The 24,298-nt window shown below is 41.9% G+C and overlaps 2 protein-coding genes across 2 annotated transcripts in view; one reads left to right on the top strand and one right to left on the bottom strand.

The window, feature by feature from the left end:
* Positions 1-391: 391 nt before the first annotated feature.
* On the top strand, positions 392-1,594 carry ss18l2 (ss18, like 2). Its single transcript, XM_046032322.1, has 4 exons — positions 392-553; positions 882-958; positions 1,130-1,214; positions 1,303-1,594. The coding sequence occupies exons 1-4, from the start codon at positions 485-487 to the stop codon at positions 1,357-1,359; spliced, it is 288 nt and encodes a 95-aa protein (XP_045888278.1). The 5' UTR covers positions 392-484; the 3' UTR covers positions 1,360-1,594.
* A 114-nt stretch (positions 1,595-1,708) lies between these two features.
* The window catches only part of LOC123958743 (granule associated Rac and RHOG effector protein 1-like), a 36,743-nt gene continuing 14,153 nt past the window's right edge, over positions 1,709-24,298 (bottom strand). The window contains exons 3-14 of the mRNA XM_046032321.1: positions 16,626-16,838; positions 15,736-15,876; positions 15,369-15,464; positions 14,448-14,609; positions 13,941-14,099; positions 11,885-11,982; positions 10,816-10,941; positions 8,538-9,628; positions 6,484-6,649; positions 5,428-5,565; positions 5,054-5,129; positions 1,709-3,769 (exon numbers count right to left, since the gene is read on the bottom strand). Coding sequence (XP_045888277.1) covers positions 3,425-3,769; positions 5,054-5,129; positions 5,428-5,565; positions 6,484-6,649; positions 8,538-9,628; positions 10,816-10,941; positions 11,885-11,982; positions 13,941-14,099; positions 14,448-14,609; positions 15,369-15,464; positions 15,736-15,876; positions 16,626-16,838 — 2,811 coding nt within the window. The 3' untranslated portion in view covers positions 1,709-3,424. The remainder of the gene's footprint in view (positions 3,770-5,053; positions 5,130-5,427; positions 5,566-6,483; positions 6,650-8,537; positions 9,629-10,815; positions 10,942-11,884; positions 11,983-13,940; positions 14,100-14,447; positions 14,610-15,368; positions 15,465-15,735; positions 15,877-16,625; positions 16,839-24,298) is intronic.

Raw genomic sequence — 24,298 nt, 5'->3', positions numbered from 1 at the left:
GTATTTACATTTCGGCCTGAGGGTGGCACAAGCTGACAGTTCCTTGACTGTTCAGCATGCAAAATGTTATCCTCTGGAGATAAAATGTGATAGCTGATTTAAGTATTTGTATAAGCAAAGTAATTGAACATAGTATATGTAAAATATTGGACAGACTGTGGTGCTTGCTGAAAAGTCGTGTCCGGTAAATCAAATCAAATAATCCATATTATGAAAAAACTTGGATTAAGTCACATTTTTGCCATGTTAACATTTGAGTAAACATAGCTATGTTGAAATAACGGGCCGTATCTATAAGTGAAACAGATGATTTAAGACACGCGGGGTTTTGTTGTTTTTGTTCACGGCTGCTATATTGCAGCTCTCCAGGAGGGGGCGGAGGTGACACGGCCGTCGATCAAAACAATCGACGAAGAAGACAGTGCAAAAGATGAAGCCCCCTGTTGTAAACACAAACAAGTAAATCAACTGTGTCTACACAAACATGTCTGTTGTTTTTGTGCCAAAGAAACTACGAGGAAAGGCGAAGATTAACCAAGAAACAATACAGAGGGTAAGACACCACTAAAGGATGTTTAACGAAGCGGCTAACTAGCTGTTAGCTTAAATATCCCTGTGCGTTCACCAGTGGCGCCAGCGGTAGCAACTAGCCACTAGCTACTTACTTTACTAGTTCATCCTTTCATTCACTCATCGTTTACAGACATACAGACTCCATGTGTGCCGAACAGCATTGTAGATTTAGTACTGTACGTCGTGAAAATGTTTAGTGTTGCACACAGTGGCTTTATTGTTTCTATCTACGGTCAAAGCCTCCTTAAAATCCACATAATAGATACTGCTTATTGAAGTTGGCTCATGCTTTGTTTCGTCTCTCCCAGTTGCTGGATGAAAACGACCAGTTAATTAGATGCATCACTGAATACATGCAAAAAGGACGAGCAGTGGAGTGTGTTCAGTAAGTCGAAACAACCCTCGTCTCTCAATTTAATTGTTTATGCATAACGTCAATTAAATTTTTTTTTTTTTTAGTAGCTACAACCGTAATGCAGCGTGTCTGGACACTGTGTGCAAGTTGTTTCTTTCACTGGGTATTTACAGCTGCTGTGGTTTTGTGCTTTTCCGACAGGTACCAACAGATCCTGCACCGCAACATAGTCTACCTGGCAACCATAGCGGATGCCAGCCCAGACAACATGCCTCCCTCTACAAATGTAAAGACCAACCACGGGTATCTCGAAATTAGTAGTGTTGTTAACTAGTTGCCTATTCCTAATACTCCGTTATTGTTTCTGTTTCCAGTCCACATCTAATGCAGCCTCGGCCTCCACACCAAATGTGAACGGGCAGGGAAAATGATGAAGGCAGCTTGTCAGTGCAGTTGGGATGGTCGGTCAAGTTTGTGACACCACAGGAAAATTTAGTAACTATTACTGTGTTTAGTAATGTTACTCATTCCAGGATCACTGGTGTTTCTGTTCATAAATCCTATAATGTGTGTATCGCATGTGGAGAAAAACTTTGAATTCATAATGTCATGTTTTTAGTATTATCTGAATTAACAATTGTACATTAAAAATTTGTTTTTTTTAAAGTTATGTTGTCCCTCAATTCAGAAACCCCATTACCCAACATGTTCCCAGATTGAACATCTTCACATTCAGAAAGGAAAGCGATCTACTTTTCAGCAGAAAAACTACAGACAGCATTTTGAATTGCTAGTCATTTTTATTCATTTTTTGCATTGCTGGTACACTTGGAAAGATTCAGTTGCCAGCTCAAGAGAACAATAAGCAACATAAGCCAAGCAGTCCCCCTTCATATCTTCTATCAGGGCAACATGTTTTTATTATTTTTTCTCTTTTGTAGAAGCCACTAGTAAACCATTTGACACAGCTGAGAAGCTAACAGTTACAGTCCAAGGTCTGTAAGGATGTCTTTAAAAAAGGCTGCAACAGTTAGGGAGAGAACACAGACAAAAAAGCAACAAACCCTATATCTTGATTGTGCAAAGCACATTAACTATAAAAAGATATATATTTATATGTATATACAGCAAACAAGTCTCTGTAAACATGTTAAGTATGTTAGTTTTCTGAAAACATGGTGTCATTTCATAAATACAGGCAACATTGGCATCCGCAAACATCACAAAAAGATAACATTCTGGGCTTTTAAATACAGCCCATTGCCATAGAAACCGAAGAAACAAGGGCTCGAAAGCACCCTCATCACACAATGTTTTAGTGTTTAGCATGGCATATTTGGTAACCTTTATAGGTGGATGGTGTAGTTCAACTCTGTAGGAGAAAAATGTGCTTTTTCACATATTGGGAGGTGGGAAATAATGTTTTATGTAATATGCCTACAAGAATACTAACATACAGTAATGATATAACATGTAAGAAAATACAAAAATAAGATTAATACTGTCAATAAGTGTACAAGAAAAATATTGTATTAATAAACAGAAGAAAAGTTAGGTTTATGGGAGTTAGTGTCAATCTGGAGCAAACAACTGCCAATTAGAGGGGAGGAAATAAATGCGCTTCTGGGTGTGAAGATGTTCCCGAATGCTCTCATCCAATAGGGTGTTATAACTTCACTGTTGCTCAATAATCTCAGACCGCCTCTTTTTTTCTTCAGCACCATTCATCTTCTGAACAACGCTTTGGTTGGAAATAATATTCTGCAAGTGCTATCAATACCAACATGGCACATTGTTACTGCTATAATTCTATCTAATAACTCTGGTCAGTTGTTGAAAAAGTAGTGTATTTCTCTCAAATTACACCTCTGCAGTGACTTACTATATGTATGCTGAGCCTGCTCAAAGCCTCTGAATAAAAAGAACTAAATATTTATATTTCAACTTCAGTATTTTACAAGCTATGAAACAGTAGATGATAGCTGTATTCTGAGTCATCTTGCGTGAGATTTGGCAGTTACAGCTATGTAGACACAGTATATTTATTATGGGCAAAATGAGAGCATTTCAAGCCCCTGCCCCCCCTTGTAATCCCCTCCTTTACGCGCACAGTTCAGCTGCAGAAGCAAGTGGGTGGCGGCCGTGCACGTCTCCAGCTCTTGTCTGAGGAGTTATCAGCTCAACAGACAGAGAAACGACCGCTAGGCTAACTGCTGCAGGCATGACACATGCACCTTTTTGTAGTTAAAACATGGCAGTTCAAAAAACTTCAAAATACGTCTCTTTTTCAAATGGGGATGTTTAACATGGAAAAATATAGATACAAAAATGTTGAGCCAGTGTGTACACTTAATTTTGCCTCTGTGGCTTTGATATCTTCCAATTCAGTGGGTGTGGACTCTAATGCTGTAGCGCAGGCCCACTCAGTGGCTCATCTACAGAGCTAAAGGCCCACGGTGGCACTTCACCATGGACTTGTTTAACATTAGACTGTGATCAGTACTGGTGAAGGTAGGAGGGCCTGTGCTCGTGTTTGAGGGGGAAGGATTTGAAGCCCTTGGTCATGGGTTTGTGTTGCTGCTGTTGCTGTTGTTGTTGTTGTTGTTGCTGCTGCTGCTGCTGCTGCTGGGTGAAGGGAAAACCAGAGGAGATGCCGGTGGAGGGGGAGCAGTCGCTAGCAGTGGACCATACAGGAGACTGCAGCATCTGCATGGAGTCGCTCCACTGGGAGGAAGGAGGGATGTTCATCTGGTACAAGGAAGAGCTGGGATTGGGCATGGTGTTGGTGTGGGTGGAGTGCTGCCATGGCGCTTTGGGAGGCCAGGTTTTAGTTTTGCTGTCCTGTGGAACACAGAAAAGAGGCGATCAGCAATGTTGAAAAGGTCACTATTCAATCAAAAAGTCACACAACACGATCCCAATGGTCTGTAAAATGTACCTCATTCCCATGTTTCATTGACAGAAAAAAGCTGCACATAAAAGGCTGCTCAAATCATGTTTACATAAAAACATACTTGCCAACTGTGGCACTTTAAAAATAAGGAGGATTAAATAACGCAACAATTATTTAATTGCACGTGAACGCAGTTAAACGGCAGGCACTCTATGGAGAGTAACCATGGCAACGGCTTCTGTGTGCTACACAGCTGTAGCCTATTTAACTTAAGTTAAAATTATAGGCTACATAACTTTACCTGATAGGCTTTCATCTAGTTTTGCTACTCTGCCATGTGAATTCCCTGCTGTTGATGTCCTATTTAGTAAACAGTAATAGATTCTGGAAACTCACAAACAGCGAGGTTCAGTCTCTCTTCCACCTTGTCGCTACACCTTGTGTTTGACCACTTCACCTCACTCTAACAGGGACACTTGCTACTGAACATAGACTGTTTATGCTGCTTCTTGATGAAAGAAAATGTTTCTGCTACCTGTTTGGAAAAAAAACAAACAAAAAAACTGGACTCTGATTCTGACTTGTTTTAACAAGCTAGATAAAAGGTAATGCCCTGGCAGTGGCAAATAGCTTTGGTTTAATATTTGATTTAATTCAAATTAATTGAAGAAATATTTTATTGCTACTAAGTAAAGGGAATACTGCTGTTACCAGAGCAAAGAACCTTATTTGTTTTAAGTGTTTGCAAACCACACGTTATTACACTTTTGTGTACATTTAAATTAGAAGTGCACAATACACTACTTTAGAATTCATTATTCAATTTTGCACCTAATACAATTAATTGCAAGAAAATCATGCAATTAATCGCAATTAAAAATACCAGATCTGGTAATGCCAGATTGGTAAATGCAGCCACACACTAGCATTATTCCAGATGTAAAAAATAAATAAATAAATACAAAAAGACCATGCATCCCACACAAGAAAAATTATTCCAAATGTTAAATAAAATGTAGTTTGCACCCAATTTATTTTTGTAACCCTTTGTTGTGTCTCAGCTGTGGAACAAAGTTTAAGCAAAGATTTTGGTTTCATCAACCTTGGGAAGCAGAACAACAAACAAAACCTTCCTCAAAATAAAATAAAGAACAAAAAAACTGACATTTGCAAACTTCCCACTCTAAATGAGCACCAGCACCATGCTCAATACTGGAGGGCTCAGAAGTTACCTGGTTGTCATCGCCGATGTGATGGAGTGGTGGTGAGGGCAGGGTGCACACCTCCGGCTCACCACAGCTGTGTTTTCTGAGAACAGAGAAATAGACATTGAACCTCAGCAGCGCTCACATACAGCTCGAGTATTTTTCTCACAGCCGAGCTCCAGCAGGCATTTCCACTGTGACAGAGTGAGCATAATGGTGAGAGAGCAGGTATAAGGTGTAGTCAAGCTTTCACATCCTCTTTCATGCAATAATTATCAGTACACGTTTGTGGTAAAACAAGGGATGAGGGAAAGAGATCACTATTTGGTTGATCCTCCACACACAAACACAAAACTAAAGAATTGCATTTTATGATAATTATAATGTTGGCTCCGACTTACCTCCTCTGTTTAACCGCGGCTACAAGGTCTGGCCCCGAAAACATGGAGAACAGACTGTCTCCATTGGCTGAAGACGTCTCATCGCTGGAGCTGGCCGAGTCCCCCTGATTGGCCGACCAGCTGCTGTTCACGGCCTCCCTGAGGACACAACCAGAGGAGGAGTTAGTGTTGTTCCCGTTATCCTCTAAGTAATGCGGTATTTAAAAAGGTATTGCAGGTTTCAACTTAATCTGATGATGTCTTTACGCCTTGATGATACACAATTTAAGAAAAAACCTTATGTATGACATGTAAAAACAGGGCAGGTTTTAAAGACATCTAAGCTAAGGGGGCTAAATGTGGTTGACAAGTTTTAGGTTTTTGGACATCTTGGTTACATATAACTGGTGATCCTGAAGCCTTTGATGACTATGTATCAACATATAGCAGCTTCTAATCTACAGGATCTGATGGTCCTCTTTCTTGGCAAGCGCTGTAACAAAGTTGTTCAAAAGTGAAATCCTTTTCATGAACTACATTATTGCACTGGGTTTACTGCTTCTAATAGCCGCTTGTTTACATCTGCCTACTTTCTCAGATTGGTCCCTAAGCAGGATGGCGTTATCTCACACTTGTGGGCAGAATTCGATGACAACAGTCCTGTCTAACGCGGTGCGTGCCTCGCATGTTGATGATGTCTTCCACATTAATAACTGAATCAAAACATTGCTCACCACTCTAGCGCACTACGATGAAACTAAGCTTTAAATAACCCTCCAACAGTTCAGCATTATACTGCTGCACAAAACAAATCCTGAGACATGGCATCAGAGATTTTATACAGCGGTCTCTGTATGCATCTTGTTTTTAACACTTTGAAAAACTGTCAGATTTGTAAATGCAAGAAGGATACAGACGCACTGTACTGAACACTGCCACATTTCAAAGTTCAAGAGATCGGTAGAAAACTGTTTGTATTTGTGTTCTTTTCAAAATATTCTCTTACAACTCCTGATAAGGGACACGTGTTAAAATGCCAGTTTGCCTATAAGGGAGATGTCATGTACAGATACCTACCCCTCACTGTAGTACTCTGGGTGGGACCAGGTCCTGTGCTGCTCATCAGGCATTGGCCAGTTGCTGCGCGGGTTGCTGGGGCGACGGATGTGCTGCACCTGCCGTTTCTGCTGCATGGCCTGACTGACACCGGCAACGTAACGTGCAAACTCTGGATCAGAGCCAACTGCGCATGGAAAGGCAGGATAAACACAACTATGAGTTTCTGACAACCTCAGCTTTTCTCTTTCGCTCCCTGGAGCTCAATCCGTTTAGCCAGACTGTCTACCATAGCAGAAAAATCACAATGGCCGTAAGTCAACTCTGCACAATAGGCCTAGACTGCAATCAAAAGAGTCTGTTGCACTGTAAAAATAGCAACTGACACAGGCATAAATCAGCATAAATAGTCAACTTACTGTCGCAGCTACATGCAGGGGAAAACAACTGCTCTACTATCTGACCTACATTGATTATGTGACTCAGATCAGGGTCCAAAGTCACCTAAAATCTGCTTGAATGGTTACAAGATAGTTTATAATTAGTAGCAACAAATAGTGACATATAGATAATGTATTATCCACTGACTGGCATTGTGACCTGTACTGTATAGTGATGACATTTGGCACACTTTTTCACAAGATGTCTGCTGTACTGACTGCACTGAATAAAGCCTAACAAATGTATGTAGTCCAACTTGTGACAATCCTGATTATTGCCTTTCAATTCACTTTGCCCATTGCTTCAGACAAAAGATAAAAATAAGCAGGGATATCATTTATCCCTACTGCCATTACGCTGCTTTGTCTGGATGTAATGATGTTGCCTTTTCTGATAACAGTCTTTGTTGAGTAGTCCCTGGACGTTTTTTCATCAACTGATGACTGCAACACATTTTCTTTTATGGGTCAGTAAAGATTTGAATTTAGATGAGTACATTTTAATGTCAGCTGGAAACCCACTGCAAGCATCTTAATGGTTTCAACTGGATTACTTGGACACTTCAACAGGGTCATTCAGAACACTGAGACAGTGTTGAACATTAGTCTCCTGGTATAATGAATGACTACTAACTGCATTGTAAGTCATAAAAACATTGCAAAGCTGCTGCTCTGAAGGTTTGTTTGATGTAATAAAACGATGCAGTCAGCAAAGCCTGCCCCCCCCCCCAAACACACACTGCTGACAGAACAGTCTGACTGAGGAGCATCGTAGGTCGAGACCAACACTCCGATTTGCATCTCCTCGTGACAAAAGGAGATGACAGACCACAACTTGGCATCTGGAACCTTTACATGTTTCCTGGAAGAAGTACAAGGTCCAATACAGGGGGCGAATATTTACACTGAAAATTCATGAAATCCAATTTTGTATAATATCCAATGACACTACCTAATTTAGCTTAACTTGAATCCCAAACTCAATTCGACCAAAGGCAATAACATGAAAACATTACTGAGCCTCAGTCAACTACAATTCAGCCATAACCCACTCGTTGGGTGTCAGCTTCGACTCTTTTGAAGCTGCAGGGACGTTCCCTTACGTCTGGAGAATATGATTTGTAGGCCAGGGCCATGCTCTCTGTAGCACCACACTGCTTCATTTATAATGGTATGTTGTGACGCATTTTACCTTTAGCAAACATTTTTACCTTCTGCGATTTGGATATTGCACTCGGCCATATTGCCATTTCAATAATATTTCAAGTAATTGTGGGGCTGAAGAAAAAGACCCTGGCAATCAAATCATCTTCTCCAGACGTAAGGGAACCTGATTATTTGGTACAAACAAAAATCTCATCATGATTTTATATTTTCTTTCAGAGAAAATGAAAAGTAAAATTTCCATTCCCACTCAAATTGGGACTCATATTATAATATCTCCCAAAATAATTGGAACATGATATTTTTTTGCTTATTCTTCAGCCCTGGTGTGAATGTGTGGATTACTTCAGGTTTTTTTTGTTTGGGGATGAACTGTTTTTTTTAATGAAACTGTTATTTATCAGTCTTAATATGATGTGCATGATCTACAAAAATACACCTCAGTCATATAAAAACAGGCATGGATCTCACCTGCTGGGTCAAAGGGAAGCGTGTCTCCCAGGACCCCAAAAACTCCTTCACTCTGGTCTCTGTTGGGCCAAGTGTTGTTGCGGGGCCCCTGTGGCTTCTGACCCAGCATCTCTGACATGACACTGTCCATGTAGGTGCTGACCAGGCCCAGACTGTACAGGTCCGAGCTCAGATCTGGCAGGCCAGGAGAGCCCCACTGCCCGATTGGACCCAGGGGCGACAGCCCTGCTGGGGGGCCTTGCGGCGGAGGCTGTTGCCCAGAAGTGCCAAGCCACTTGCTTGCCACTCTTTGCTGTGGCAAGATCTGGGGAGGGTTCTGCTGAGGAGGAAGCTGAGGAGGTGGCTGTTGCTGACTGATAGGCTGCAGGAGGTGCTGGTAGTACTGCAGAGCCTGTGGGGAGGGCTGTTGAGGTGGAGGAGGGGGCTGCTGCTGCTGCTGTGGAGGAGGTGGCTGCTGCTGCTGTGGAGGAGGTGGCTGTGGTTGTGGCTGAGGCTGCTGCTTCTGAGGCTGGGGCAGGGTCTGAGCTGGGGCCTGTAGGGCATTGTGAGAGATAGATTGGGAAGTCGGTGGAGGTCCACTCGGGGGCTTCAGCTCAGCAGGGTTTGCAGACGCCACAGAGTTCCTCCTCTTGACCAGGGGCGAAGCCTGCTGGGATTTTCCCATGTTGAATCCTGAGAGAAAGTCGATGACATCCTGCATCTCTTGATCAGTCGGCAGGTTCATCCCCTGGTCCTCGGGCATGGCACCGTTGGCCAGCTGGCTTTGCTGGGTTGAGTCAGGGGTGCAGGACAGGCTGCTCATCTGCAGGATACTCTGTAGCCTCCCATCACTGTGGCACAGGCTCTTGGCCTTATCCTCAGAGCTACTTGTTGTTAGCATGCTGCGAGACGGGGTGCTCGGGATGGAGTAACTGCCCCCACTATTAGAGCTGGATGAGACCTTCTTGGTAAACTTTGAAGTCAGCTTGGATATTGTTTTGGGCAATCCACTGGAGGTCTTGGAGCTGGTGCCTGGAGGCAGGTCTGCCTGGCCGCTGTAGTCTGGACTCTCCCGCTGCAGCTGTATCTGAATAGTGGGCAAGGCTTGCTCTCTTTTGAAGGGAAAGGAAAGATAACAATGTCATTATTTAGTATTAAAAGTACTCAATACAGAAATCAGAATTCACTTGGCTAAGGCTGCTTTCACACCTGTAGTTAGGCAGGGCTCTACAGTGCGACCATTTTGCATAAAAATCAATTTGTGCAAACCGGAATTCCTACCTACTGTAACCCCCTACCCCTCCCAGCGAGCCGTTAATCATTCTAAATATCCCTTCCTGAGTCCTGGGCAGGACGCGACGCAAAGCTGGTGTCAGTCAAATGACAGTTATTGAAAATCTGGCAGGAAAAAAGCCAGCTAGTCGCCAGAGCACTGGGAGAGATCCCGGTGGGCGGTTGATTATTGATTAGATAATGTTAGTAGCATTAACAAATTAAGAGACAAATGTAGGCCATTTTTCTTGCACAAGGATTTAATGAATGAAAACATGAAAATGCTGTTTTGCCCAACGGGAATTAAAATTATTCCAGTGGTGGGCTATATAGTATTCTATTACATAAAATGACAATGTTTCAATATTTTAAATAGATTCGACTTCGACAAAATTTAAGGGCCAATTTCAAGTGTCCTGGGATACCAGGGTCTTCACCTCCATGGTCCTCCGATGGTTTCACACCACAGTTAAACAAAAGGAGAAGGAGCAAACACGTAGTATAAATATGTATATAATAAATAGTTTGTTAAACTTTGTGTTACTTGAACATTTTTCACAGTACTCCTCAATTTTTTCCATTTAGGAGCACATGTGCTCCTGGGGAAAAAGGTTAGCGTAGAGCCCTGTTAGGTTCATTTGGTCCAGACCAAGGGGGGAAAATAATACCTTGTTGCATTTTAGTTCTGGTCCGGTTCCTGTTCACACTGACCTTTTACAAACAATACCAGATAATTGTCATCCATCATCATCAGCGAATCATCAGGACCACATGGCAAGTTTATGCAGCATTTTAATGCTTCTGATGTATGTTTTTTGGTGTCAAGCGGTCTCGGCCCAGTTGTTTGATCCGCACCAGGGTTTGATTGACAGCTCTCACACTAGCCTAAATGAACCGTACAAACGGGTGTGAAATCCCCCAAAATCTCAACAGATAATATACATATCACCTCTACAAAAAGCTACCTGGTAAAGCTACTTGTTTGGAAAATTAATTAGTTATTCATTATTATTTAACATTCACTCACTTTCTCTCCTTCCACCGGTTGATGTCAAACACTGCTGTGTAGAGCACGTCTACTAGACCAAGTGTCTTCTCCGGGTCCAAGCTCCGCTGGAGCAAGGACATAGTGGCTGGGTCCTCCTTCAGACACCTGAACAGACGCACACACAGGCACAATTTGACAGGATAGAACGCGAACTACAAATTCATCCCAAGGTCTTGAACACAAAAAGCCCAGGTGCATTTGCTGAAGAGATGAATGCGTGACATTTCATATTCATAAAAAGAAGAGCCCAAAACAAAACCTGCTCACAGACCACAAATTTGGTGTATTTCATTGTGGCCCACTGCCTGTCCACATCTCAGCTGATCACACATCTCTTTAACTGGATGCTAATTCAAACTTCTGAAATCATCGGACAACAAATGGCAACTAAGAATGAGGTTTATGAAGTGAAAAATACTTTCCCCTTTTCTTAAATAACCTGCCAGTACATCCAGTTTAACTGAGATAGGTAAAACGTAGTTCTAATGGGCAGCTTCTCACCATGAATGTATGCAAATATCGCAAAAACCCAGCACAGAGCTTATAACAAGATGCTCCCACAACACAAACAAAACATTTCTATTTTAAGACGTGATAATGCCAGTACCCCAGTTTAACAATATACTAGTGAAGTGTGCTTAATGCAGTATGTTAACACTATATTACAAAAAGGTGCAGCAAACAGCTTTGTGTACTCAGTCTAATAAATTTGGTGTATTAACCAGATTCCCCCGTTCCTCTTCACTGTGTTGCGAACATAGAAACGCTTCCCCAAAGGAATATATAAATCTGTCAGGATCTGTGTACACTGAAAACAACATGCTGTCAATTTGTTCTGTGTATGTTAGAGTTACATAATGCAACTTGTCTTGTATTGTGTGAACACAACCACATGATAAAATAATGGTAAATGTAACTGTACCTGGATAAAAATCCAGTTTTCATGTGCGTCATATTTCTCATTCATTTCAATTTTTTTAAATTGTCTGTGACAAACAATAAGATTGTTTTTCATGCAGTGCTTTTGCTCCAAAGTGTCTGGACTTACCACGTAGAGGGGACCTGGACCACCACCTTGGAACCCTCAAGAGTGATCTGGGGAGCATAGGCCTCCTTGTTCTCAATCTGAGCTGTATCAACAACCACCTGTTGGGACACAGAATTTCACCTGCATAAGCATCTCCAGACTGAAATGCTTTCTTCTCAGCTATTCATTTACTAAATGGGAATCCACAGAAGTTTAAAGCTATACTATCTGTTGACACATTTACACATAGCAACTAAAACATATGTCTCCTAACGGACACAATCTTCAAATAAAACCGAATGGTTTTACCCTCTACAGTATGTAAACTAATTAGACTTAGCACATTTGCTAGCCATGATAACATAACATGAAAAAAAATTGGTGTCTGGCATTCATTTCCCACTAGTCAGTTCAAGGTGAGGAAGCTGACCGAATTCAATCAGCCAGTGACGACAAACAGGCTCCCCTTCCTGCCTGCTGCTACTCAAATTTACTTGTTCTTAGTTCTTTGAAAGCGGCCTTGGCTCCTTGAGCCCCAGGCAAACGGGTCACAAAGAGGGAGGGAAGGTGGGAGGAGTCCATTTCCTGTATTGCAGGAAGTTACCCTATTGTTATTAAAAAAGCAGGTGTATCCTCGGAAACCCCGGGCTGCCCATGTGAGAGAGCCACGCATACACACAAACAGTCTGTCAGCCACCTCGAAACACATATAACAAGGTCACTGTGGGCAGGAAGGAGGAGGAACAGCGGCAGAATAGACTAGGTCAACTTCTTTGCTGGATTTCAAAAGCCAAGACTAGTAGGAGGGGGGAGTCGCTGGTGAGAAATGTTTCCAGGAATGACAGTGGAACAGATATAATGATTCTTACTGTCAGTGTTGTGTTAGACTAAAAGAAAGAAAGAACAGAGGGAGTGTGGGCAGATATGAATAGTGCATGACAGTGAATGTACAAGTATGTATATGCAAGTGTTTTAAAAAGAAGTGTGGAGAAGATACTGTGTCTGTGTGCGAGTATGTGTGTCCTTGCACCCTGCTGTGCGATCTATTTTGGGTTGAGTGGCCATAGGTTCAGATAAGGAGCTAATGCAAAGCGCTCATCCATCATCCAAGGATTGTTTTATAGTTAGCACAGGGCTGGATGGGAACACTCCCTTGGCTGGACACACAAAACAGGGCAGACTGCACAGAGGAAATAAACATCAGAGCATAAACAGACTGGTGTTACTCTGAGGAGAGTCCTGCAGCTGACCCTCCCTCCCCGTGACGCTCCCTTTCAACAGCAGGGAGGGGGGTTCTGTTTGCAAACCCACCCAGGCGAGCCCATCCTTCACCCAGATGCTGCAGGAATGTTTCTTCCCTTTTGTGTTTTTCTGGTGTTTGTTTACACCTCTCGGCTGCCTCAAAGCAAGCGGACAGCTCTTCTCATCTCCATTACAAATCTGACAAACAATGGGATGCAAGTTGCCAGACGCACAAAAGGAGAGGTAACTTAAGCAGAGGTGTCAGTGAAGTACAACAGGCCTGTTCATGTCAGCATGCCACCTCCCTTCCCCTGCTCTGCAGTATCAACTACACTGTGGTGACGGATGTTAAGAACAAAATAGTGACTGAGGATTCAACAGAAAACTTTATGCACAACTGTTCAGCTTAGTATGTCTTGCCCAAACACAAAAAAAAATTATTATATATATATATAAAAATATGATATTTTTTCATACAAATACTCATATTGAATAATAAAAATGTACTTAATACTATTCAGTATTGCCTAGGCACTACCACCTGACTTTTGAAAACCATACTATTGTTTGTTTAAAATGAGGGCAATATACTATAGCAATTGTGGCTTATTTTATGTTCTACTGAATTTGTCCTGGTTAAGAGCATTAATTGAATACCCAAAATGTGAACTTAATTCAAAAAATATCCATTTATATCCAGCTAGTATAAAAGGTGTTGCACTCCCTTTAAAATACTATATTTCTATAAAAACAGACTAAGAATTTGAGAATTCCCTGTCATCACAATATTAAAGCTTTACTGTAGCAGCCCTGGTCTTTTAACATCTCTACTCACCAGACCAGCCTGAGCAAACAGCAGCTGGACAGCTGTTTTGCAGGCTCCTCTCCAACTGGATGGGCAGACTTGGTTGAGGACCTCAGTGACGGGAGATTCATCCCGGGGGGTCACTCCGTTCTGGCCCAGTGCCTCCTTAATGAGCTGCAGCATCGTGTGCTGAGGGGACAAAACACAATGGGCCATCAACAAAGCAGTCCGCCATCACTGTCTGTTGATGTTACACTGCAGATGCCACAAAAAAAAAAAAAAAAAAAAAAAAAAAGCAACTAGTGCTTTCATTAATCCACATATTTGCTGAGGTTATCACTCCAAACAATGACAATGTCTTTAAACTGCTGACCCAGAAAAGGTTGGTGACTCTGAGAGCGACACAGGACAAAATCATGGCAGAAACGTGGTCGACATTGTTGATCCTTTTTTGCAACTGACAGGGCAACTTGAACTTTTTGGGACAACAACCAATAGAAGTAAAATGAATCTGACCAGTCGAGCCGGGGACCATACCGTTTTCAGTTTGAGGTTTTCAGCCGCTGACTCGTTGAAGGACACTCCTTTGAGGAAATGTGAGCCGATCTGTACAGGGATGGTGGGCAGCTCGCACTGGATGGGCTGGGAGGTGGTCTGCATCCTGCCCGCCTGCTGTGCCTCCGCCTCACTGCAGCAGCTCTGCACACACACAAAACAGCATGTAAACACATTCACAGTGAAAGAATAATTTTTTGTTTATAATTAGACGAGATTATTGCAATAACGTCCGGCTGCAGACTGTAACACCTCAAGCCGCGCCCCCTCACGGTAGAGTCTGTTAGGATTTCATCAGGGTGCACATGTGCGTTCTTATTTCCGCCGATTTGTACCATGCAAGTGGGAACACTGTAGTTGCGGTAAGCCAGGGATTAAAAAATTTTTTAATACCTCAATATTATACAAATACATTGTAACGGAGTCAAAGCATTCGTATAAAGACTGAAATTAAATTTCAAGTCTCACTTGCTCAATTTGTTCATGTTTTCACAAGCTAAATGTTAAAGGGATTTGGGAAAGTACGATATAAGAAATGGATGTATGTGAAAATGATGTAGATAATAAGAAATAAATAAGAGTTCTAATAATACATCAATGGTAAGCAGGCGCTAATAAAGAATCTTCTACGTGTTTTGGGCGGACAGCAATCTCAAATGCAGTCTTCATTTAAAATGAACTTTGACCTAGATTAAATAGTGATGTCACAGTCATCCACTGGCCCATTGTGGGTTTAGGGGTTTAACTGGAGGTTCAAGCTGCACCCCCTCACGCAACGCCCCCTGGTCTACAGGCCACAGCCAGACCCTTATCAGACTGTCCAACGATTGTCCCTCTCCCTACTTCACATTCTATCCAACTTGAGATTGAAGCTTTTTCCTGACGTTTTAAGAGTGAACCCACCTGTAAGGCTGCCTCCACAGCTTTGGGGTTAAGATGAAAGCCGGCCTTCAGTGCGTACTCACTATGGCCCAGGCTCTCCAGTGCTGCTTTGTAGGCCTGGAGATAGAGATAAAACATGACCGGCTAGTCAACTTTCACCATCATCATGAACAACTGATTTTGATGCTACTCCTCCCTGATAGTGTCATTTCATTAATGACTATCTAGTTCCACCCAGTTTATTAAATCAGAATTACTGTACTTCTACCTGAAGGTGAAAACATGTATTTTTTTTTAACTATGCATAGATAAGTACATTATATTTAATTATTAAAACATAATGACAGTAACTGTAGTGAATGCCCAGGTTGTTAGGGTAATACTGTGCCTGCAAAGCGTGGTCAATCTTCATGTTGAGCTCCTTCAGCTGGTGCTCAGGGATGGAGGTGTTGTTGGAGCAAAAGAGCTGCTGAACCTGGATGCCTGCCAGGCAGCCGTCCCGGCCCCTCTCTCTCAGCCTCGCCATGGCCTGAGAATACAGCAGAGTACAGGGTCAGAGTGACAGCAGGAACATCAACCCTACTACAGCACACAATCTCACAGAGAAATGCAAGTAATACTTGAGAATGAGTGGATTGTACTGCAAAATTAGAGGAAGAAAAATGTGATTGTTTATAAGGATGTTAATAACAAAACTTGTAGGTGTTTTAAAAAAGTAGTGGGGGGTTTTATTTGGGGGGAATACTGCAAAAATCTTTGAAAAATAATAAAAATAGATGTTAAGCACTGGGAAATACAACCTTGTAGATGATAAAAAGCATGAGTGCTGCTTCTGAAAAAGAATCCTGGCAGCCTAGCTCTGCCTAAACGCCCCACCAGCACATTCGACCAGGGTCTGTCCAGGCCTAGTCCTCCAGGGATAACACTATGCATGCCAGGGCTTAATAGATCAATCAACCCACTTTTCTCCTCTCTGCCTCACTTTATACAACAAAGCTCAAAATAGGCCACTGGGACTGATTAGCCTGGGGATTAGTTAGGCAAAACTACCTCTTTTACATTTGTTGGGGGGTTAGAGGCATACAGAACATTGCATGCTCACAGACAAACCCAAAAAAAAAAAAAAGAAGAGGAAATAGGAAATTGAGGCTGGAAATCCTAAATGGCTGGCATTTCTCAGGAATGTGTAACAAGTCCGCTTTTCACCTCACACAGACAAACTCCATCATTCCAAGGCTCAGACGGAGACGGGTCCTGAGGCGCCCTGTGGCTGCATACCTGAGCTGCACCTTTCCATGAGCGGGAGGCTTCCTCCAGGTCTGTGAGAGGCCCGAGGTCGGAGCTCTGGGAGCGGGCGTTGGCGCAGCGCTCCTGGGCCTGAGCAAGAGCCTCTGCCAAGCAGGACTGAGCCACAGGCTGGACCTTCTGCAAAGCCTGTGATAGAAACTGGAAATGGACCTGCATCACCGTGAGGAAGCACCGACCCAGCACCTGGAAACACACAACAGAGATTACTATTACAACATACCTCATTGTGAGGGACATCAATCATCAACTACCAGAGTACCTAAAGGCTCGTGCAGACTACACGAATTTCAGCGTCGGCCGATGGCCGTGCCGTTCGCACTTCACAGCTTGCCGTCTTGTGACAGGAGTCTTGTCGTTGTGGCGTTCGCACTACGTGACTGATCGGTGACAGGGGGTCACACACTACACGAGCTGACAGCGACTCCGTCACCTGACGCTGGTCTCCAAACCACGTTTTGTCAAGAAAACACACGTGAAATGTGAAACAGGAAATGATGCGAACATACACACGAAACAGCAGTTATTTGTTATTATAAAGATTAAATAAAGACAAAATATCTGTGTGAAAGAATGGATTAGCACACGCAGTTAGCAGGGATTGTCTGAGCTACAGAGAGCGCTGAGGGGAGTAAAAAGTGTTTTGCAGTGAAAAAGTAGCTGCCTGCTCTCATTCGCTGGACGTGGAAGTCCAGTCAGCCGACTCCTCCAAATATACCCCCGATCACAGCCTGACGGTCGCCAAGCTCGCCGAGCGGCAAATCGGTCTACAAATCGTGTAGTGTGAACTAGGCATAAGTCAGGATGTTTGAGACAAAACAACAACAAAACAACAGGCTAGGAACTAACATGCATGTCCACATGCCTCAGCGATTGGTTAAAACCTTCTGATACTTTACCAACAAAATGCTGTTTTGTAATAAAAAATTACTTGCTGCCTTACCAATCCTTTGCTTTGATATTTTGTACATTTACAGGTATGTTCAACCAAAAGGATCCAGCAACTAAGACTGTCTTCAGGCTGCTCCATTTTCATGCTAATAAAAGAAATCATTAAAGAAGACCCCTTTGATAGTCGAGTAAATCACAATCTGGTTTATCCAACAGCCTAAATATAAACTCCTCTCCTCTTTAGACAACATTTGTCCACCTTGTGTGCTTGCCACAGAAAATACCTAATGAACTAAAAATTGGAGAGGCCAGGCCGTGTCATGAAGCACAAATCAGGACCAGAGATGGGGACTCGAGTTAGAGACTCGGACTCGAGTGCGACTGAAGTCGCACACACACAGTGACTTCAGACTCGAGTCGGACTCAAGGTGCAGGACTGTAGTCGATTAACGTAATCCTTTAAATCCTGCTGGCTGCCATCACGTTAATTATTAGCGTTGGCTGGAAAGAGGTTACAGGTCTATTGTTGATCATGTAACCTTACAGTTTTATTTACGTTACACTGGTTAGAGTCTGCAGGGTGTGTTGACTTATAGTATTTAATAAGCCGTCAATAATTGCATTGCACATTACATGGTTGTGCTCTGTAAGTGAAAAACCGGTTACAGTTACAGTATTCCTTATAGCTATGCAGTTTTATAAGCAACCTGGATTGAACGCAGCAGGTGATACAACATTCGTAATAACCACGAGAGACTTGAGACTTGACTTGGACTCCAGCTCAAAGACTTGTGAGCATCTCTGATCAGGACATCTTTCAAAATAAAACCATGGCAGCATTTCAGCAAACTAAATGTGAATGTGTTTGCATTTGTGGTAAATTGTGTGCTGTAAACAGATGTCAAACATCTGAGAATGAGTACAATGTGCATTTCTATTTGCAAGCAAAAGACAGAGGGAGAACATACTGGAGTGGATATGTATGTCAGTGTGTGTCTGAGAGGGAAAGAGGGAAGGTTTGTGTATCTATACTTAAAGACTGGAAAATTGCAGCCAGGAGAGCAATGTGTAATGCTACAGATCCATGTACCTGTTTATTAACGGATTCTGATTAATTATGAAATATGCGTCCCATGCTATCCTTTCTTTTGGTCATCTTTCCGTCTCACCAGTATCACCACTGTTTTGGGGTTTTTAAAATGATATACTTTGATCTTTGCATTGCTTTTAACTTCTACAAATGTAGAAAAAACAAGAACAAAATTGGTAGTCAGAGTTGAAACAGTTTGTAGACAAGAAATAACAAAAACAACAACAACAACAGTAGCATCCCAGGGAAAGTTACTTGGAAGAAAAAAAAAAAAAAAAAATACATCCTTGTAAAGATATAGATTTGTGGTTCAAAAATGTTCTTTCGCTCATTGCCTTGCACACAGCGTACTGAACATTTATCAAGGCTCATTCATATATATCTATCTATCTATATATTATCTCGCTTATCACAGTGGCTCTGTTGATTTCTTAACTTTCTTTAAATTGAGACTGAATAACACAATTTTCAAATCTAATTTGAGGGAAAACCAGATATACTACATATAAAATAAATTATATTTATTAGAACGCTGGTGAAATATTCAAACAAACAAATATTTCAAGGTGGCAGACATCGCTCCACACGTACTGAGTTGAATGTCTAAGTGTGTGCGCGTTTGTTTGGTGAGAGAATAGTCCAGGCTTAGAGGCCGTTTGTTGTCTAGTTAGCAAAATAAGAGAAGCAGGACACCACAGGGTCGGCCATGGTCGCAGGGTTTTCTTTTTCAGGTACCTGCTTAAAATATCTCAAGAGGGAGGCTGAGTTGTAAAGACAGAAATATGCTGCTGCTTTCTGATGGCAGACAGGAAACAGCTACTTTCCTTCCTCAGCACCACACTTCATGGAAACCAAAACTAAACTGTGTAAATGTTAGTCATGAAAACTCATTTTCATTGTTTTCATAACAACTGTGATGTGTTGATAAATCCAACGTCCTCTTTGGAGTGTTTGAGCCATGACTTTTAAGGCTGCTTTACCGTTCTGTCATTCGATGTACTGGAGGATAATGGACCATTATTTCTACTGTAGCTGTCATGAAGCATCAAACTCACTGATGTGGGGATGCCCTGGTGGTATACTGGCTAAGACACATTGCTGTAATCTTTTAATTTCCTATCACTGCTCTACTGTTTGTCAAATTAGGTAAAATGCCCAAAAAACTTAAAAAATAAAACAACTTGCTGCTGGCCAGGTGAGTCAGTATTTTAAAAATGTATGTATCTCTATTATTATCCCTATTTATATCTGTGTTCGAGCAGCATATGCTGGCTGTCCTGCAGAAGATCCATGGAAGAAATTGTCAGAAGTCAAATAATAACCATACATTTGGATATGTATATTTGCATGATACATCAAATTCATTAATATTAACATTTTATTCATCCACCACATGTTTACACACTCTTTCTGATGACAAAATGTGCTTAAATTGTAAAAATACAGAATTCAGATAAATGAAAACGGAAAATAGAATTTGGGAGAAAATAAAATGTTCTGCTCTACTTACTGTGTGTACTGAAATTTCTTTAGTTAAATTGTCATCATATAAGCACAGAATGTAGCAGGTCAGAGAGCCATTCTCAAAACCCAGGACGTCACAGGATTAAAAGTCAAATTTGTTTTTTGTCCATGTCGACATGTTAACACATTAAAAACATGCTTGCCCCAGAGGTATCGCTATCAGCTGTATGTGTCTTCAAGTCATATGCAAAGAAACTATTTCCTTACTGTCGTGTTGCCTGAAAATGAAAGCAATAAGATGGAAAGTTGAACAAAGATTTTGGGGGGGGGGTTGTGCCCTGATTCAGAGTCAGTAACCTAAGTAGTGATGGGTGATAATGTAAAAAGGTCATGTGATTGTATTCCTCTATTCCTTTCTACTAAAATGACAACGTTTTGTGCGTTGGATTAGAAAGAGTGGTGCTTTGGGCTCAATATTAACGTCAGCATGCCAACATTCTCACAGTGATAATGCTAGCTATTTGAGGTTTGACAGGGTTAATATGTTAACGATCTTCATAAATGTTATATTGGATAAATGCTGGCACTAGATGAAAGGATCTGGGAATCACCTTCTTTACAAATAATCCTCGGTGGACCACGAATGTCTGTACCAAATTTCCCAGCAATCCATCCAACAGTTAGCAACATATTTAAATAAAAAATTAAAATGTCAACCTCCCGGTGGAGCTAGAAGAATTCAATCAGGGGGATTCCCAAAGTCATTAGGATACATGGTCCGGGAACCATGAATATCTGTACAAAATTTGATGCCAATCCAGTTTGGAGATGTTGAGATATTCCACTGATTAAGTGAAAGGTTTTACCTAATGGTGGCGCTAGAGAAAGGTCAGAGTATCATTACATTATTCAAGCTCTAGGGACCTTGGGTATCTGTAGCAAATTTAATAGCAATCCATTAAAGAGTTAAGATATTTCACTCTGAACTAGAAATGTCACCCTCATGGTGGCACTTCAGGAAAAGTCAGCAGGATTTATCCTCTGGAGACCCTCTGTACACAATTTCATGACAATCCATCGAATAGTTGTCGAGATATTTCAGGCTGGACCAAAGTGGCTGACCAGCTGACAGAGCCGTGACGCTGGCATGGCTAACAAAAACAACAGCTGTAAAATGCTAGTCTGTGACCTTAAAGTCAGAACCATCATACCATTTATAAAATAGAGCGATATACTGGCCTTCCCTCCGCCTACTCCGAGCTTACTCTGGGAGGCTTGATGAACACAGGCCCAGATCCAGTGTGCACAAGATGGGAAATTCCTGCTCCTGCTGTTGAGCTACTAATCAGAACTCAGTCAGTCAACAGGGATTTATAGTGTGTACGCGAAGTAGACAAATGATAGACAGGAGAAGACACACATAGCCTGACAGGCCAAATAATGTAAACTGATATCACCTGAAGTGTATCCTAATGGTGACCACGAAATAGCGTGAGCACCAGCTGACAATGGGATAAAATGCAAGTGTTACAAAGTCGTCTACAATAACCAAGTGAGGAAAAGAAGAGAGGCCACGGCTGCAGCACAAGATAATGGATAACACATGTGATTGGCTGTGCAGTATCCCACACAGTCATGGAAAATATGAGAAATACGAGTACAGCGGAGCCAAGCCGATGTTGGGCCCCTCTTAAGCCCAAACAAGGCGAATCACGAATCAATCAACGTTTCTGCTTCTATCTTCTGGGAACACCTGCACCGTGAGCACACCGGATCTAGCAGAGCGGTGTTCCTGAGATCTAGACCTCTTCTAGGGAAAGGGAGTGTGAGGCTGTTACAATAATCCAGATGGTAATGTCATGATGCACCGCTGTCTGATCTGAGAAAAAAAAAAAAAACTGTGGTTGGGTAATGTCAATGGCTCACTACCTCTTTTTTGTCCATTTATTTTTCTGGGTCTCTCTCTTTTACACAATCACTCTAGGGAACCAGGAAGGTCACAATTGTCTTGACCCCTGAATTTCTCAGAACTGGTCACTTACATAAGTTAGTACACTAACAAACTGTGGCACTCTAAAGTCATTCCACATAATGATCTCATCTCTCCATGTCTTTTTTGCTCTCTAAATTTGTCTCTTCACACAATACCGTAACTCCAATAAATACGTCACATGTTTCACCGCAAAGCCCTCACATGATATGACCACATTACATCAAAAGAAGCAGCAAATGTATAAATAAAGTTTAAGAGCAGCTGAAGACAAAGGGGTTGTTTTTCAAGTGACATATACGGCTGGGAGAGCATATGCAGTTGTCGGACTAGAGCAGCCACAAAGGTCTCCCTGGTCGTGGGGACCTCTTCTCCATCTGCATCTGGTCTTTGCTCTGTGGTTTAAACTTACAAGCTCGGCAAACGACCTCTAAACAAACCGTGACATTTTCATGCATATTTGGCAGCGGCGTGCCTCTGAGCAGCCAGGAAGCCAGGCTCTGATTTGGGGGGGTGGGGGGTGTGGGGGTAGTGGTTTGTTTTGCAGACTGCACTGACCTGAACTTTTGGGGGCTCTTGGTAAAAAAGTAAGGAGACGTGAGCTAGGAAAGAGAGGGGGAAAGCTTCACATACCACAACTCCCCATACTCAGAAATGCATTTGGTTCTTCTTGAAGACCTCATAATACATCAAGCTGCCAAACAGCATTCCTCGACTCATGCAGACAAAGGAAAACCCCTTTTACACTCACAAAGACATCACATCGTAAGAGACAGGCTGAATTAGCAGCAATTACTACAACCTAGGTCCAAACAACTTCAATCTGCACACAACTTTCTTCAGCCAAAATGAAACATAGTGGTGCAGATATTTGTTCAAAAGCAAAGCTCTACTCGAGTGAACGCAAACCTAGGCCATGACTCATCGCAAAATAATTATCATCTGCTGCAATGGAAGTTAATTATAGGTGTACAATGTTTTGATCACTTTATCTTCATCATCTTTGACTAATATTTTTCCATTTCATTTGCCAACTCTATAAAACTGTAAAATTAAAAAAAAATTAAAAATCACTTTAACTGTCACCATTTTGTTTTATTGTACCATGAATACAAACACCTTTCGGGATTAAAAGACCCCGCATGCTGTGCCAATTAACCCCACTATCTTTGCTAAAATTTAACTGGCACATTATACTTCACTCTACCAACATAACATCATTGTGTACCTGCAGTGTTTTCTCAGAGGTTAATACAACTAACATATTCGAATAAGGCCTTTGTAAAAGTAAACTATTAATGTGTTTCCTAAACAAATGTACCCTTTATGCCCGGGGCCAGACAGCAAGTGTGAGCGCCAAGCCATGCGGTCTAAACTTTCACAGACTTGGGCTTCCTCTAATATTCATCTGTGCATATCCAAGACCACAGAGAGTCAGATTTACTGACTGCGGTGCAAAAGTGTTTCCTGTTTTGGGCTCAGCCACATCCACTGAGGTCCTGCAGCCCCTCCAGTGTCTTGGTCATGTAGCCATGTACCCGTGGCTTTTCTTTGTCTAAAGTCTTAAATGCATTTCAAAATTCTGCACTAAGTAGCAAATATGAAGGCTGACAGGTGACAGAGAAATAAAGGTGTAGCAAGGTGAGTAAAACTGGGGAGTCTGAATGAAAGCAAGTAAATATGGCAAGGCAAGATGGTGGTTAAGATTTTAGGGCAGAGATGGAGATGCTTTGCCATTTTCAAATGTTTAAGTGGCCTTGGTTCAGCCAATATTTACATGTGTGAAATATCTTTATTTATTCATTTCCTATGGGGTATGTGTATTGTATAGTGCCCAGGCAGTAGTTTTTATACTGACCATGAGAAGAGGAGCGTCAGTCTAAAACTGTCCACTTCCATATGCAATTTAACTTTGCTTTTTAAACATATTCTTCTTTCAAATTTTGTTATAACTGCATTAAAAGCCCAACACCTGCTGACCTCAAGTCACAATGTGATATTCAGGTAATTGTACGTCTCTATCTGCTGCCAGTAGACAACAGCTAAAGACATCTTCTCGTAATCTGCGGGATAGGTGGGAGTTCCACTGACTCACAATCTGTGTATTACATGGAGGATAAATAAACAGATGCAGTAATCATGCGGAAGGATGGGGTTTAGGCTGCTTGGGTGTGGTGTACAGCTGAAAATACTTCTTGCTTCTTAGGGCAG

The sequence above is a fragment of the Micropterus dolomieu genome, linkage group LG20, assembly GCF_021292245.1.
Source record: "Micropterus dolomieu isolate WLL.071019.BEF.003 ecotype Adirondacks linkage group LG20, ASM2129224v1, whole genome shotgun sequence".
NCBI lineage: Eukaryota > Metazoa > Chordata > Actinopteri > Centrarchiformes > Centrarchidae > Micropterus > Micropterus dolomieu.
This window is presented reverse-complemented; position numbering and strand designations above follow the sequence as displayed.